Raw genomic sequence first — 18,114 nt, 5'->3', positions numbered from 1 at the left:
CGAGACTAGGATGTGACATCACATATAAAAAGTTCACAAATATTCTATAGACAATAATCCCTTACATAGTACTCAGTGGGATATTCAAATATTCATGACAAAATTTAAACGGTTGGTTTGATGTAGTGAGCATTCATCTTTGTATCGTTACAATTTTATCGGATGTTTCAAATATTCATGACAAAATTTAAACAGTTGGTTTGATGTAGTGAGCATTCATCTTTGTATCGTTACAATTTTATCGGATGTTTCAAAGGGAGGATATATTAAGACCTACTCCAATGGCCCACCATATATGTGTATTTTTTTTTTTAATTTTATATTTATAAATTCATTGAATTCAACGGCTAAGATCTAATATGATCATATCTAACGATAAAGAAAAAGATCTAACAGTTCAAATTTAAATCCAATGGTTCAAATAATTATAAAAAAAAATTATATCATGTGCTTCATATTCTTTCATAGTTTTCCACGAGTTTCATGGTGCCGATTTAGGAATTTTTCAATGTTTATTGGAATCTAAATAGTTTTAGGTTAAAATGTTCATAAAATTAACTTAGGATAGTCTACATAATTTTTTTTAAATGTTACTTAAAGAATTCTAAATTCATTCTTTAATGATTTAAATTCATTCTTTAATGATTTAAATTCATTCTTTAATGATATCGGACTAAAAATTTAACCCATAAGGGTTGGAGTAGAAAACATATTTTTGAATTAAAACCTAAATTTTATGGGTTAAAAATTCTAAGTTTTAATCCAAGAATTGGAAATAGTCTAAGCATTCATTTAAATAATAAAAAATGATGATGGTTATAATAATTGGCAAAATTGCTTTTTGAATTGCATTATCAAAAAATATGGGGCCAAAATTGCTGCACAGTTATGGGGCCACGACCCAACCAAAATCAACCCAATTATTCTGTAAATTAACCAACAAAAGCTAGAAAAAAAATAAAAATTAATAAGTTCATAAAAATAGAGGAATTGTATTTTTTTTTTTCATAAATAAAACACATATCTGAGCCTTAAAATTTTTAAAAAAGTAAAAGCAATTCAGAAAAAATCAGAAATATTTTTTTACTAACTTTTTATTTTTATTTTATAGTCATTTATTGTTAAAATGACCCACAATATAACTCGCTTGACCCTTTAGCCTCTCCCTCGCATTGAATTCCAAATTGCCTTTTCCCGCCCTATTGATTTCCAAGAATCTTTTGAAACCCCTTCGTCTCTGGCAAGATGCAACACTACAACGGTGCGACTTAGAAAGAAGAGGCTAAGAAGCTCCTGGCCCCGCTAGATGCTCAACGACGACAAAGAGGGGTCAGTTTTGAACCATTTTCCGGAGCAAAATCCAATTAATGCAGAATCAGAACTTAGATGATCAATCAAGTGATTCGTTTTACAATGCAGGAAGACTCAAAGAATGGTTATGGTGATCCTACGCTCGCTGTGACAGCTCAAATACCTTAAGAAGCAGAACCTAACATGGTCGACAGAGTGAAACACATCCAAGACTCAAAGAATGGTCATTGTGACCTTGTGCTTGCTTAGAAAGATGAGGACAAGTGTAATACCTTGAATATTTTAGAAAGATGTGGATATTTATTTTATTGTTTATGTGGAACAAAAAAAAACAAATAAACAAGCAAACAAGAAGAGGATTAAAAGCTGGCAGCAAGAGAGAGGAGAAAGAGGAGAATTGCGGGAGAGAAAGGAGAAAACGGGACCAAAGAGAAGGGGGGAGAGGGGCCCAATAAGGTGAAGGAAAAGGAGGGGAAAGGGGAGGAACATGAAAAATGTTCCTCTCCTTGAGTTGTAAATTTCTGCAAAATTTGATAAATTTTGGAGTTTGTTGAAAAACTGGGTTTCCATTCACTGGAAACCGGCTCATGCAGCGGCGCGTGAGCCAAGACCCCACATGCCCTTCTTAGACTAATTTGGATACCTTGATTCCATATGTGATGTCCAATTGACGAAATCTCGTCGTATAACTATAGTTTTGATAGAGACCGTCAATTGGTCATTATATGAATTGACGATCCAACCGTTGGATCGTTAACAAACTTTAATAACGGACCAGGAATCTGATGTACAGATCTTTCTGAATTGGACTTCTAAGTTTGTAAAATCAAACGTTGACCGCCATTTAAATTTGCGATTGGCGGATATCTAACCGTTGGATTGTAATGACGTTTTAGTATGTTGTTCTAGAAGCATAATGTGAATTAGAATGACTTGATCCCCCAGTAGGGTACGTAGGCAGTCTAACGAGATGGTTAGATGCAGCCATAAAATAACCCAAATTTAATATTGTGCTGGATTTCTTTTATGGAAAGAAATTTATTATGGTTAATAGCATAGAGATTAACCATGACTTTATTTTGGCCTATCACCGGATTTAGCTTCCAAATAAGAATTTTGGGTCGTTACAACAAGAAGCTTCCGACTTCTCACAAGATGCTCGACCACGGAGCAGGGTCAGTTCTGAACTATATCCGGAGCAGAATCCCATCTATGGAGAACCAGAACCTGAGATGTTCGACAGAGTGAAACATGTCCAAGAATCAAAGAATGGTTATTGTAACCTTGCGCCTGCTGCGACGGCTTAGGTAAATAGAACTTGACATGGTTGATGGAGTGAAACACATCCAAGACTCAAAGAATGGTCATTGTGACCTTGCACCCCCTGCAATGGCCAAAACTCTATCCTTTAATTTCTTCCAAAAAAAAAAAAAAAAAAAAAAAACCATATTCTTTAAAAATATTTTCGGAAAAAAGCAGGAAAAGTAAAAACAATTCAGAAAAAAAAAAAAAAAAAATCTTCTTTAAAATTATTTCCCTCTAGATACAAAATCATATCCTTCTCTCGTCCACATCGCAACAATCCCTAATAATTTGCAATTACAAATTTACAGGCAACCAGCCCCGACAGATTTGTGGGTTCATTTTCTTTTTACAAATCAAATTGCTAACCAGGGTAAATTTTTGCTAGCATGCTACGTCTTCTTTCAAGGGTTTTAACTTCTTATATCAAAGTTACGAATCATTTATTGCATGGCAGGGTAAATGAAATGAAATGGAACAAATCATTTTAGAGCTTGGTCCTTCCTCCAAAAATTTAGTTTTCTCCAATATCTTTGTTTGAATCTTATATTATCAACTGTTTGGAAATTAGACATGAAACCTGATGCTCATGTATCTAACCTTTAAATTTTCAAATAAAACAAACTATTCATTTTCAAACTGTTGTTGTAAAATGATTGTGATTGTTAGGTGTAGGATGAACTTCATGGCGAAAGCGTTTGAGAACAAAACACAAATGTTGGACAGCGCATGTCGCATACGGAGATTAAACTTCATGTCAGCTGCATGCCACTGGTGCCGCTGTCGAGAGCTGTTCGTCTACCACTTCAAGTGGCTTCTTGTTGCGGAGTTTTTTTAGGAAAAAAAATGCTCAAACAGCAGGATTTGTCTTTCTTTTCTCTGTTTTTTTTTTTTTTGCTTTCTTTTGGCTACAACAGAAGAGTGCACACATGCAATGCGTTTAACTCGTTTTTATATATGATATTTAAGAAAATTAATTTTTAATTGGATTAATCGCATCACACGTGTGCCCTCCCAGTAAACACCTCAGCATGTTGTTAATACAAGAAGCTTTTGTCCGGGCTAAGCCTCCATATCTTATGGTATTCTCCATGGAGTTTGGAGCTTGAGTCAGCAGTAAGAGCTTTGATTAGAAAAACGAAGCACTTAATTCAAAACCAGTGCTAAATGCAAGTCTAATTCCAATTTACAACAAACCCAAAACAAAATATTCGAAATTTTGAAATGGTGAACCAACCAAGCCAGAAATAATCTCAGATGATAAAACCAACTTAATGCTTCAAAGTAGATGAAATTATAAGGAAACCAGTTTAAGGGTGGGAGCTTTTGTACTGGCCAACGACCAAAAACGCTTCTAACTAGGTTTGATAAAAAAAAGTATAAACATTTATGAGTTATATTAAGCGCTTTTTGATAAGCACTGGATGCTTCTTCAATAAACAATTCCAACTGTTTTTCTAAGAAACACTTCCCAATGCATTTTCAAGGTAGCATTGGCACTTTTAATGAATATTTTGACATGTTTACAATAAAAGAACTTCCGAGAAAAAGTCTCCAAACCCAATAAACCAAAAGAATAGAAAATTAACTGGAGCGAAGAGAACCATCTATTATTGGCTCCAGAATAATGCAATCCAACCATAACTTCCCCAATGCAATCATACCCACAAATCCAAGGAACCGGATCCCTTCCGGATCCATAAAAATTGAGCTCACTAATCATCGAATCCGGACCGTTGAAATTTGATCTAACAGTTACAATTATTATAACTTTTCAGAAGCCCTATTTGTAGCTGTTGGATCAAATTTCAATGGTCTGGATTCATTGATTAGTGTGCTCAAGTTTGATGGATCTGGAGGGGATCCGGTTCCCAAATCCAAAACCATCAAAAGCCCAAAAGAATCAAAAGGCCTTACATCTTCCGAAGTTGGAAAAGCAGATTTGAGAGAAGCAAAAGCCTTTTGGGTATGACCCAAGGAAAGTACTAAACAAAATTGGGTTATGTTCCGTACGTGTACATTCGAACTAAATTAACAAATTGAGTAATTGGAATTTGACAGCAAAGTAATCTTGATTGTTCTTAGATTAACATAACACGACGACAAACTGGTAATCATGAAGAAAGATATAATCATAATAAGAGAAACCAGTTAGGTGGTGGGTCCATGTTTGTTGTATAAGATATTATTGAGATTTACATGTTTATCGTAACAGAGATATAATTTGAACAACTAATAAAACAACTCGTAGTTCTTGGTTCACTAAACTGTTTGTAGTATTTTGTAAGAAGTAGAATTAAGTCCCTACCGAAAAATGGAAGGAAAAACACTTCAATTAGCAGAAAGTAGCATAGTTTTTTTAGTTTAAATGACGATTTGTAACTTTTATTGGCAATTTACAATGTTTTACGATGTTACTATATTTAATGACCATTTTAGGGGTTCCAACATTTGCCAAAGATCTTTAGCGACAATGTTTTTCGCCGCTAACCACCACAACAAAAGGTATTTGCTATAAATGTGCCACAGCAAACTATCATATTCATGTTCTTCAAAATATTTTTTTTTCATGCAAAATCTATTATAATTCGTATTTAAACACTTGTAATCAACAATTTAAAATCTAAATTTAAAGATATTTGACCCTTTTTTTTTGTTAATTCTTCTTTTATCTAAATCCAAACTATATATTAATAGAATATTTTTTTGTCAATTAAAAGAGGATGAAATACTATTTAACAAAACAAAATTCACAAATAACGCTCAAACTACAAATAAAACAAAATCTATTATAGCTGGCATGGTGAACGACTTTTTGAAGCCCCACTCTCATAACTTATACAAATACAAAAGAATATCATTAAACCGTATTTCTATCTAATAAGGAAGTACTTAGTTGTGTATAGTATGTCTTTACTTAAGAAAACTAAGGACGTAGGAGTGTATAGTACATCTTTACTTGAGAAAACTAAAGATGTAGGATTAATTTTTGTTTCTCCAACAAGGAGTATCCACGACAAAAATTGACTAAATCAATAATTATTTAGCTGTTAACCACAACAGGGTGTCTTAGTGATTTTGGATGAATTTCAAAGTTGTATTCCACATGATAGGGCCTGAGGTTGATTCTTAGCACTTGTTAATAACACAATGTCGATCAAAAAGAAGCTAAAATATATCAGTGAGTTTTCGCCCTTAACATTGAAAACCTCTGCCCCAATGTATTGTTAATTCACGAACCAAACCCATTTTTTGTATTTTATTTATGTTCGTCTCTGACCCTGAATAGTCAGAAACTGATTAGGAAAGGCCAAACGAACCCTAATAGTCAGAAACTGACCAACAGTTTAGTGGAATCAATCCATTGACTTCTATTAAAACAAAAAGATCCATATCTTATCTTTTACGTGTCTTAGCCTCTTAGGGCCATAAACAATGTAATGTGCAAGTGACGTAAGAAAAATCATGTGCACAAATTCTTTTTGACGAAACGAAGATTCTCAACCCCTTTCTAGAGACGTCATAGTCATATTTTATCATCAACTAGAACATGCAATAGAAAGGCTCATAAACTTTGTATAGTGTTTTAGTTTACTTCTTCAACCTCTTCAATCTATAAAACTAAAAAGAGTTATAGTTTTTCACGTACGGGATGTGGGAACATAAAATATCTTGATCAATATGAACATGTTCGGTGTATAACTTATCAAATATAATTATTCTGCACTTGACGGAATATGACAGAATATGTGGCTAATAAGTCAAATCCTAATGTGCTAACGGGCCACATTTTCTACGATGGTCCCATAAGCTCACACTCAATAGGCCTCCGTGTTCAATTCATCACATTTGATCGTCATGTGACATAAGCAAATCATCCTGGTATGTAATGGGCTTGTTTATCAGTCTCTTAGCATGACAAGACTCTTCAAAGCATATTTTAGGAATCTCAAAGGAATATTCTTTCATTGGTGTGCAAACGAACCTGGACGCTAGAGTTCACTCCTCAATTTTCACTATACTCTTATTACTTCTTATAGTCTTTCTAAATACATTAGTGTTAATCTAACTTCGTTTGTTTTAATGTGTGTAGGTTTTTGTCAATTCAATTCGAAATGCAAATTTACTTCCACACTGTCAAATCAATCATTTTTTCTGTTCAAATAAAGGTGATGTTCGTTAATTTAAGTGAAGAACACTAACCGAACATGATATAAATTTGACAATAAAGTAAATTAACCAACTTTAAAAGGTTGCATAAACTTGAAAATCAAACTGAAAGACAAGAAGGCAAAATGGAGAGTGGATGTGAATTGGAAGGAGCAGTCCTCCTTCGGAAGGGAGAGGGGAAATACCGTGGCAATTTTAGTATTTGTTTGGAAAACAAAAAACAAAAAAAAAAACAGTTGACAACAAACGAATTTGATAAGACAAAAAGCAATTCTTTGACAAGCAATAGAGAGGGCCAGTTTAGTCCAAACGCGAAAGCTCTTAATACCGTGGCAATTTTACTATTTGTTTGGAAAACAAAAAACAAAAAAAAAAACAGTTGACAACAAACGAATTTGATAAGACAAAAAGCAATTCTTTGACAAGCAATAGAGAGGGCCAGTTTAGTCCAAACGCGAAAGCTCTTAATACCGTGGCAATTTTACTATTTGTTTGGAAAACAAAAAACAAAAAAAAAAAACAGTTGACAACAAACGAATTTGATAAGACAAAAAGCAATTCTTTGACAAGCAATAGAGAGGGCCAGTTTAGTCCAAACGCGAAAGCTCTTTTTCTTCATTTCTTGCAATCATAGATTAGGGTTTATAAATTACTAAAAGTATCTTCAAATAAGATGTCAAATTTTAAACATAAAATTTGAATTTGACAGTCTATGTGGTATTTTGACATCTTTCAAAATTTTGCTCTCCACCCGGTATGTCAAATTAAATCTTATTTTATTATACTATTTTCTTTTATTTTTATTTTATTAAACTATTATTTTATGCCCCCTCTTTCTAGACTTCTCCTATTATCTTCGTTCTCTATTTTTTGAATCTTTGTATACCTGCTTCTCATCTTCGTTCTCCTATCATCTTTATAAGGTCATCCCCAATAGAGTGCTAGTCAGAGGGCTCGTTTTAGCCCTCTAGCCCTCCAATATATTAATATTTTAATGAACGGTACAATGCCATATTTGCCTCCATCTCCAACTGAGGGCCAAATGGCCATAGGGCTCGTTTTAGTCCTGTCACAAAAAACCATCTCCAACCGAGATCCAAAGGGCCATAGGGCCAAACATAATTTATTATTTAAATTTAAAAACTACAACAACTTAAATTTAAAAACTACAACAACCTAAATTTAAAAAACTACAACTTCAATTTATGTTGTATAATTTTTATGTTGGTTAATGTTATTTAATGTCATTTCATATCGTTTAATGTTGTTTCATGTTACTTAATTTAATTTAATGTTGTATAATGGCTTAGGAAGTTATAGGAAAAAAAATACAATTTAAAAAAAAATATGAAACAAATTTTGTAAAATAGAAGTTATAGGAAAAAAAAATGAAATTTAAAAAAAAAACATGAAACAAATTTTGTAAAATAGAAGTTGTAGCATCCCACATCGCCCAGGGGAGTAGATCATGTAAGCCTTATATGTATATTCTCATCACTACCTAGCACGAGGTCTTTTAGGAGCTCACTGGCTTCGGGTTCCATCGGAAGTCCGAAGTTAAGAGCGTAGCGCGCGAGAGCAATCCCATGATGGGTGACCCACTGGGAAGTTCTCGTGTGAGTTCCTAGAAACAAAACCGTGAGGGCGTGGTCGGGGCCCAAAGCGGACAATATCGTGCTATAGTGGTGGAGCGGGCCCAAGATGTGGTGGACCCCGGGTCGGGATGTGACAATTTGGTATCAGAGCCAACCCCTGGCTGGAAGTGTGCCGACGAAGACATCGAGCCCCTAAGGGGGTGGCTTGTAGCATCCCACATCACCAGGGGAGTGGATCCTGTAAGCCATATAGGTATATTCCCACCTCTACCTAGCACGAGGCATTTTGGGAGCTCACTGGCTTTGGGTTCCATCGGAACTCCGAAGTTAAGCGAGTAGCGCGTGAGAGCAATCCCATGATGGGTGACCCACTGGGAAGTTCTCGTGTGAGTTCCCAAAAACAAAACCGTGAGGGCATGGTCGGGGCCCAAAGCGGACAATATCGTGCTACGGTGGTGGAGTGAGCCCAGGATGTGATGGACCCTGGGGCGGGATGGGACAGAAGTTATGGGAAGTTATAGAAAAAAAAAAATAGAAGTTATAGGCAAAAAATTTTGTAAATAAAAAAAATTAGATAAAACTGTAAAAAAAAATTAAAAAAAATAAATTTTAATAATAACGGCTAGCTGACGTCAGCTAGCAGTTGTATTCAAAATTTTCCTAACTATTTGTATCGGTTATAATTGACACTATGAGCCAGCCGGGGGCTGGCTGGAAGGAGCCAACCCTTTGGCCCTTTCAGATTCCGTCAGGCCCACGAACCCTCTGGCCTAGCCCTCAGTTGGAAACGATTTTTAGGCTATTTTCAGCCCACTAGCCTTCTAGACCTTTTGGTTGGAGATGGTCTAAGCCTCTTCCCACCATTCCTCATCTTCTTAATAGTCATTTCTCTCTCTCTCTCCATCCCTTCCCCCTCAATCCCCACCCCAACCACTTTTGTTCCATTCTCCTCTCTCTCTCTCTCTCCACATCCCTTCACTCTCCACCCCTAACCTACTTCGTTCCATTCTCTTCTCTCTCACTCACATTCCTCTGTTGGATTAACAGAAAACCGAAATCCCCTTTAAATAAGAACCCACTAACAGCCACACCAAGTGGAAGTCCAAGGCACAACAGCACCTCTACTCCTCAAAGCTCCTCCACACCCTCAACTAAGTCTTCATTAACCCCCGCACCTGACTCCTCCCCTTCCACTTCTACTCCGCGATGCTGCCGAGCCGTTCGCGAGACCGCCGACAGAGTACTCGTCGTCGCAACTAAGGGTAAGAGCCACTGGAGCTCTTATTTGAGCAACGATGCGAAATGGAGTCTTACATTTAGGTTTTAGGTTGAGATCGTGAGGTTAGTTTATGGGTTTGGTTCTGAGAAAAGAGAAGAAGAAGGATGAGCGGCGCCAAGTAAGAGATGAGAGTTGCTGATCTAATAAAAAAAATTAATAAAAAAATATTTGACGCTGCTGTCAAATTTGACAGCAAGGGGCATGGCTGCTATTCCATGTCATGTCACATCAGATTTAGCTTCTTGGTTGGAAAACATTGCAACTGTCTTTTTTTTACTATTATTACTGATTTGGATATTTTGACATCTTTTTTAGAGATGCTCTAATTAAACAAATTTCATTGTTAAGCAATCTACTAGGCATGCGATGAATAATTAATGATTAATTAATAATAAATAAAAAACATTAAAACTCAAAAGACGAGAATTAGGCATCAACACACACCCCATCATCACCACGTTTCCAACACCAACCACCACGCAAGACAAGATGCCAAAGGACAAGAGCAAAACTATCGAATCCATAAACCTAATTTCGTTTGTTCTCGGTAATCCAGCCTATTAAGTAGTCTGATGTATAAAACAATTTTCACGGTTCGATTTTTTTAAAATCAATCTTCATTGTTTATTTTATGAACTACTAAGTAGTCCCAGGTTATTGAAGAAAAAATAAATATGAACATGCTTATTTTTTATAAGTTAAAAAGCAACATGAATGCCTCCATTGAGTTGTATCATGACATACAATCTTTTTGCCAATTACTAATTCTATTTTTTATTTCTTTCCTCTATGTTAAAAAGTTAATCAGTTTTGAAATGAAATGTTCACCATCTATACAATGTTTCTCGCACAATAAATTTTTTTTTTCCCCTAATTTTCATTTCTTTCATCCATCATAAAAGGTTAATCAGTTACAAAGCAATATTGCACCAATTTATGCAGTCCTTCTAGGCTGCTAGAAGACTAGCACAATAAAATTTATTAAGTTGTGAGGCGAATTTCCACCTATATATACAACGTTCTCCCATAGTATCGAGTTGACAATAATAAAAATATATATTTTTGGTGTTAACAAGAAGAAGAATATGTTTTCGGCACATTTGCAACCATAGAATCCAAAGAAACTAAACTACAATCTAATAATCTCTTCTTTTTGGCACATTTGAGAAAACGTTCCCAAAATGTTTACCTTTTCTTTTGCAATGCACGACTACAATCCTCAACCAAGAAAATGGAATGCCACCCTCGCCAAGAAATTGCAATCAACTAGGCGGCAGTTCTTGCTATGGCTTGGAGCCGGTGGCAGCTCCCTCTAGTTGCCTTTCAGTTACGGCGACTTCACTATCTCCCTTAGCCGCGAATGCTCCGGATCCAAATAGAGTGGCGAATGGCGATAGTGCAGATTGATTTGGTCAGAGTGTCCCCCACTAGAATGAGCCGACCAGTGTTTCCCTTCTTGGATGGTGTAGTTTTGTCGTCTCACCCAGCAAGTGTTATGGTCGCACTTTGGCATTGTGATTGATGTTTCGTCTTATTTAACAATCACTTCGCGTGGTCTCGCTCTTGCAATAACTTTACACGGCTTCGCTATTCAATGATGACTGTTGTGGTCATCGTTGACTCATATTTTATTGCGTTTGTCATTCTTCGTGACCGATTTCTATGGGCGACATTTATAGTTTCGTGCGTGTGATAGACGTATAGTGGTTTACAGTAATTGTGTATTTATGTAAATTCACTCCAAATTAATTTCATAGACACTAGAGCAATATACCCTATCGGCACCGAGTAATACTATTCTTACTACAAATTTATATCACATTTATTTACCATCTTAGATGACAGATGAGTTGGACAAGCTACATTATTTAATTTCAATCTTTTTATTAATTAAAATACTTAAATAATCTTAGGGGAAAGAATGAGACTCCTTGTATGACACAATCCTCATTTAATTAACAATCTTTTTATTAATTATTGATTAACATTTGGATTAAATGCTAATTAATTTAGATGATGTGGTTGTCCAGCTCGTTTACCACCTAGTATGATAAATACATATGGTATAAAATTATGGTAAGAATAACATTATTGATTGACACCTCTCTATTTATTTGGAAAGATAAATGAAATACACACTATAATTTCTTGTAAAAAATTGGCCACAAGCCACAAAAAGACAAAATTCTAAATTGTTCTTATCAATCAATCTTTTTTGAAGCCAATCTAACATTCCAAAATCCTTAATAAAATCTTACTTACAGTTACAGGCACCAATTAACACTAAAATATAATTATCCTGAACAAAAAAGCAAAAAGACAACACAAAAATAAAGGAGACAGGACCATCCCCCGCCAATAATTACACCCGCCTCCGCCGCTGACGCCGTATGCCACCACACGTCCAAACTCAGTACCGAGTCATGACTCGACCTTGTCAACTCAGCAGCCATTACATTTTCCTGAAATAATAATTTACACCCACTCTGAAGTATACAAAAAAAACCCATTTTCTGTAATAATGAAAAAAAGAAAAGAAAAGAAAATTAAATTAAAACGTGGATGAGTTGGCTGCATGCAAGTTCCTCCCAACTCGGTACCGAGTCGGACCGAGTCCAGCTCCTGCACCCGAGTCCAACACCGAGTCCAAATTCGGCTCATCCTCCCTCCCTCTCATCACCGTCAACAGCCGCTTCGCCTTCTCCCTCGCCCGCTCGCTTCCACTCTTCTCGATCTCACTCAACACCTCCACCGCATTGGCCTCCCTCGCCAGCCCGCGAAATCTCATCGATCCGTGACTCAGCGCGTAGAGCGCCGCCACGCAGTTCTCCCGAGTGGACTCGGAGTCCAAGTCTCCCCGCCTCCTCAGCACCCCCACCAAGCACTGCACCGCGTTGGCGGTGAGCATGGCGGATTTGCCCTCGCTGCAGCTCGCTAGATTGCACAGAATCAGTAGAGCTCGGCCCGCCGACGCCGGAGACTTGGCCAAGGCCAACAGAGTCGGCACCGCATTGTGTTGCTTAACGAGTTTGACTCGGTTGCTCTCCACCAGCGTCAAGTGATAGAGCGCCAACGCCGAGTCGTGGCGCGTCCGCTCACTCTCAGCCCTCACGAGCGCGTGCATCAGCGGAGGCAATGCGCCGAGCACGCCGATCGCCATCTTGTTGTCTTCCTCCAACGCCAAGCTGAAGAGCGCGCCGGCGGCGTGCTCCTGCGACTCACTGGATCCTCCCTTCAATACATCCACCAAATGCGGGACAAATCCTGACCGTACGATCTTCACCTTGTTGGGCTTCTCCAGAGACAAGTTAACCAGCGAAGCGACGGCGTTTTGTTGCACGGTGCTGTATCGCGACACAATCAGTGATAGGACGGCGGAGAGCAGCCGGGGAGTGCAGAGCGAAATCCTAAGCTCCTCCTTCGTCCTCGTGAGCTTCCGGAGTAAAATTACTCCTTCCTCCTGGTCGATTACCTGGGAGCTTCTCAGCTTCGTCATCAATTGCTCCTCCTCCTTGCATTCCGGCGACGAGGAATTAGGGTTTAGTGTTTCGAGCTCGGCGGTTACTTCGGAAGAAGACGACGAGGAACAACACGACGGCCGAGTCGCGAACGGGAGAGGAATGGGTGGACTCGCCGACGGGATAACCACTGACTCCTCCGACGAGCTCGAGTAGAAATGGTCGACTCGGCGGCCCAACTCGGTCGCCGCGTGCATGAAGCTAACCGGCGGTTTCTCTGCCATCCCCCTCAGCAGCTCCCGCTCCGAAACTCTAATTCCAGGGTCTTCCCTATCCTCCTCCATCACCGCCCGTATGGCCTTATCGAGGGAGATTGAATCGGGTGCCTGCGGGTACTGGGCGTTGTTGTGGTCGCACCAGTTCTGGATGGTGGACTTGATGGCTAAATTGGGAATCATGGTGGAGAAATCGGGTCGGGTCCCGTCTTCGAGCTTGGGGGAGAAGCTCAATTCCCGGCAGAGTTGGACGGAGAGGCGCTCGAAGGTCTGACCCGAAGAGACGACGACAGGGTCGGACATTAAGGACCCGGAAATGGGGCACAAGAGCTCCTTTGGGGGATTCTTGGAGCTGGAATTGGAGCGGTAGAAGGTGATCTTCCACCTGCGCTTGCCATTACCGCCCATACCCAACGAGGAGACTGCGGTGGCGGGGGCAGCAGAGCTATCAGTTTCAGGAATTTTGGGTTGATGGTTGTTTGAGGGATTGGGTTGTTGTGGTGGTGGACATGAGTAGGTTTAATTAAGGTACTTTTTTTCTAGAAGTTTAGTGTTTGACTTCTGTCAAAGATTGACTATAATCTTGGTCTATAAGCTGTGTGGGCTGTTTGTTTGACCAGTCATGGCAACCCTCTCATTGTAGAAGCCCACCATCTGGGGCAAAAGTAAAATTACAGGGGTTTTCTTGTGTATCTTTTTATATTTTAAAATAAACGATATTATTTACTAAAAAAGAATGAGAAAATGTGCTATGCTTCATACTCTCTCACGAGAATTGAACCTTTTAATAATGTGGTTTAATTCGTTTTTAACAAGAATCAAATTTTTTTTGTGTGAGGAAAATGTAAAAATAATTGGGGTTATCTTGTGTATTGTGTGTTGTTTTTTTTTTTTAAATACGTTTTGGTATTGTAGTCAAATTTAGTAGAGTTGTGTGTTTTACGTTTTTTTTATCACAGATTGAATTTTCTCTTTATAATTTCAATTTACATGGCTAGCATAATAGCATTTTTTTATCTTCTCATCTTAAGTTTTGTTCTTTAAATTATCGTTGCAACCTTTTTATTCTGATCTTCTTTTTCTACTTTCTTCCTTTTATGATTTAGTAATGTTTTCTTATGACTGAAACCGTCTATTTTCAACATTACTCTTATAGATCAACTCCACTAAAACTAAACCCTAAATAAAAAATTATTTAACCGTTCGATTAATATTGTCGGAATTTTAGTGTTTAATTGAAAAAAAAAATGTCTCATTAGATGCATGAACGATTTCGAATTTAGTTAATTTTTTTGCAAAATGGTCTTTAAATTAACAAATAGTTCTGATCATCATCGTATAAGATTGCATGATCAAATGGTTGAAATGAGAAGGTAATTGCTTGCATTCCTTTACTTATTTAATGGTTGAACTTAACTCGCTTGTAGCTTAAGAATATTCACCTTCACATCTAGCTTCTTAAGTTTGGTTCCAAAAAAGTTAGTTTTGAGATTAAGCAATACAATTTTTAAGTTATATTTAAAATTTAATCTAATTGGTATCATATTGATGAGTGGATTAGAAAATAGGATAAAGGACACCAATTTAGTTTAATATTGGAATGTTATACCTACTACTTCTGTCGACCAATGGAACACCAATATAGTTCTGTTAAACAATCTTGTTCAAGGGAGATTTCAATATATAAAGAGTTAGAGTAGATGGAAATCTGGTCAATAAGTTGAAGTTGGATAATCCATCTCCTTGATTAAAGATTAACATTAAACAAATATGCAATTGAAATTAAATGGTTTTGGGTTTTGACATGCTGAAATTTGTATGGCTTTAGAGTATCTTCAGTAGAGTAGATAAATGGGTAGTCAAATTCATTTTGATAAGCCATGTTAGCAAAAACACGCTCCAATTGTGTAATTCATTCCTCTTTTGCTCCAAAAAACTCCAATTTGCATCTTCTTGCACACTTTGGCCTTATAATCTGAAACTACACAAAAGTGGCCTTAAACACTAAAATACCTAAGTAAACACAACATAAATGCACGAGAACAAGCTAATTAAGTCGCATGAATATGGTTTCGAAACCATGTTTATGCTTGCAAAAATTTGATGCGAACTAAATAAGCACACAAATTAAAACCCTCTTGTGACAATTGTAGTAAAGATGCAAGTAGGGATCGTTCTAGACCGGGGATTAGGAGGGATTACTAAATCACTTGGAAACTGACTCAAAAACGTAAAACAAACGTTAAAAACACTAAACTAGACTCAAAGAATGTAAAACTAAACAATAAAATACTAAAACAAATCAAAAGACTCAAAGAATACAAAACACTTATAAACACAAACTAAGACACTTTCTAACTAAATTAGACACTAAGGAAAAGGGGGATTGGTTTTGGACGAGATTAAACTAAATACACAGATTGTAATTTAAAGGCAGAATGTAAATATGAATGTGATGAAAATAGGGATGAATGCTAGCTAGAAGGTTCTTCTCCACACATGTTACACTTGCATACAAGATGATTTTCAGTTGGTCTTTCGATGAATTATGAAACTCAACACCCCGGGTTAATTAGGTCCGCTTAAATTAACCGTCAAGTTTTCCTTAAGTTAATGAATTGGATGATTGCATGCGACAACGCAAAGCATTCCCCACAAGTTCCCTACATGAATTGCATAATAGAGATACAAGCAAGAATCATTAAGCATCATGAAAACTATAAGTGTTGACGAGGCATTCGTTACTATGATTGCATGAAACTTATGCCAAGAATTTATTTAACGCGATTGTTTATAAGCAACCTCCACTACTTGTGAATATAAGTTCATAACTATTAGGTGAAACTTACTTATATTCTAGCGTCATATTCATGCATGAAAATTAAGCGTGCACTCTCAATAAACAAACATAAATAAGTTATCGATCAAACAATTAAACAAATTGAATTCACCATTCACGAAATTCCAACCAAAAGTAATCAAATCATATTGCAAGCATAAACATGGTTTCGAATCACCCCCTAGCTAAATAGGGTTTTAGCCTCTCATGTTCACAACAAGAAAAATAAAATTGAATTTAAACATAAAGAACAAAGGATGGATTACAACTAGAACGCCCAACGAATCCACTTGAATTTCTGCGCGTCTAAGCCCTCCTTCTTCTTCTCCTTGCTGCGGCAGTGAAAGTCTAGGTGAGTTTTTTGGATGTTTTTCTGGTTTTGGGATTGGGTTTATGGAGGTTTAGTGGTGCGGCAATGGTGGGGAAGGTGTGGAAAAAGGCACGGCAATAATGGGAATTATGGTGGCTGCGGTAAAAGGTTGTGATTTTTGGTTTTTAGGTGCTAGTGGCTGCTTGGTTTTTGGGTGATGGGATGCTGGAATGGATGGTGGTTGGCGGCAGAGAAGAAAATTGGGTGCAGGTGGCTGCGGCAGGATAAATGGGAGAGAGTGAATGAATGATTTATTATGGTGAATGGCTGGAAGGTGGAGGAAGGCTGCTGGAATGGAATGGTGGGCTGCACGGCTGGAAAGTGGAGAAAAGGTTTATTAGGGTCAATAATCAATGGGGGCCACGGCTTATGGTGGAAAAAAAAAAAGGAGATTGGCTTATGCTAATTCAATTAGGGTGAATAAAATGTGAATCCTCCCAAAGTTAGGAAAAAGGTGCGGCTTTTTTGGTTTTGTGAATGAAATATATGTTTAAACCTAGGGTGCGGCTGCAAGATGGATTTGGTGGCTGAAAAATATGAAAAGTAATAATGAGAAATCCCTAAGGTGCGGCTAGGTGGTGGAAAACTTAGGGTTTAAGAAAAACAAACCCTAATTTATTTTGGTGAATTAGAATTAAGTTAAAAGCTTCTAGAATTAGGAAATAAAATCAGAAATTAAAAGGGATGGCTGCAAGGTGCGGCTAGGATTAGGTTAGGTGAGGAAAATAGGGTTTAAGTGAGTGACAATGGACTTAAATACCCCCCTTGCACGGCAAGGGAAGGAAAGAAAGGGCTTGGGCACGGCAAGGGTGTTAGAGTGGACTAGGGCCTTTGTTTTGTGTCCTAAAGTGCCTACAAGGCCTTCAAAGTAGCAAGAAAATACGGACGTTCAAGATTAGGAAAGGTTACCAAAACGGGAAACCTAGGGTTAACTTTCCTACATCAAGTAGGAATCCTTGTTTGAGTAAAAGTCCTCGTTTTGGTAGGAATTCATCGTTTCTTCAAGTCTTCAACTCATTCATTCCTCTCTTGCTCCAAAAGGCTCCAATTTGTATCTTCTTGCACACTTTGGCCTTATAATCTGAAAATACACAAAAGTGGCCTTAAACACGAAAATAACTAAATAAACACAACATAAATGCACGAGAACAAGCTAATTAAGTCGCATGAATATGCTCCTATCAAATTCCCCCACACTTAACTTTTGCTAGTCCTCGAGCAAAACAAAACAACTAAACTAAACAAAACGAAACAAAACAAACAAAACATAACCTAAACCTTCCAACGTTTGCCTCAGGGATTTCCAATGAAACATGACATATCAAAGATCATTACTCACATAGTTGTTAGTCTTCCTTCCCCTCGAGCACATACTTACTCATAGTCACCATTCACTAGCTCGCATTTAATCAATTAAAACACATTTTGAATGTAGTAACATGCCTTAGAGAATTCCCTCAATTCCTCACTAGTTATACACTCAATTTTCACTCAGATGTTCTGACTACACACCCT

The 18,114-nt window shown here is 37.4% G+C and overlaps 1 protein-coding gene across 1 annotated transcript; it reads right to left on the bottom strand.

Annotated features, from left to right (window-relative positions):
- Positions 1-11,745: 11,745 nt before the first annotated feature.
- On the bottom strand, positions 11,746-14,041 carry LOC137713626 (U-box domain-containing protein 38-like). The gene has a single exon (XM_068452948.2). The coding sequence runs from the start codon at positions 13,796-13,798 to the stop codon at positions 12,209-12,211; it is 1,590 nt and encodes a 529-aa protein (XP_068309049.1). The 5' UTR covers positions 13,799-14,041; the 3' UTR covers positions 11,746-12,208.
- Positions 14,042-18,114: the final 4,073 nt, after the last annotated feature.

Source organism: Pyrus communis, chromosome 14 (assembly GCF_041283825.1).
Source record: "Pyrus communis isolate YQ-2024b chromosome 14, ASM4128382v1, whole genome shotgun sequence".
Lineage (NCBI taxonomy): Eukaryota > Viridiplantae > Streptophyta > Magnoliopsida > Rosales > Rosaceae > Pyrus > Pyrus communis.
Note: the sequence above shows the minus strand (reverse complement) of the source record. Positions and strands in the feature narration are given on the sequence as shown.

Bases quoted from the DNA above. Each gene is read 5' to 3' on its own strand.
- LOC137713626 (XM_068452948.2), bottom strand. From the start codon at position 13,798: ATGGGCGGTAATGGCAAGCGCAGGTGGAAGATCACCTTCTACCGCTCC.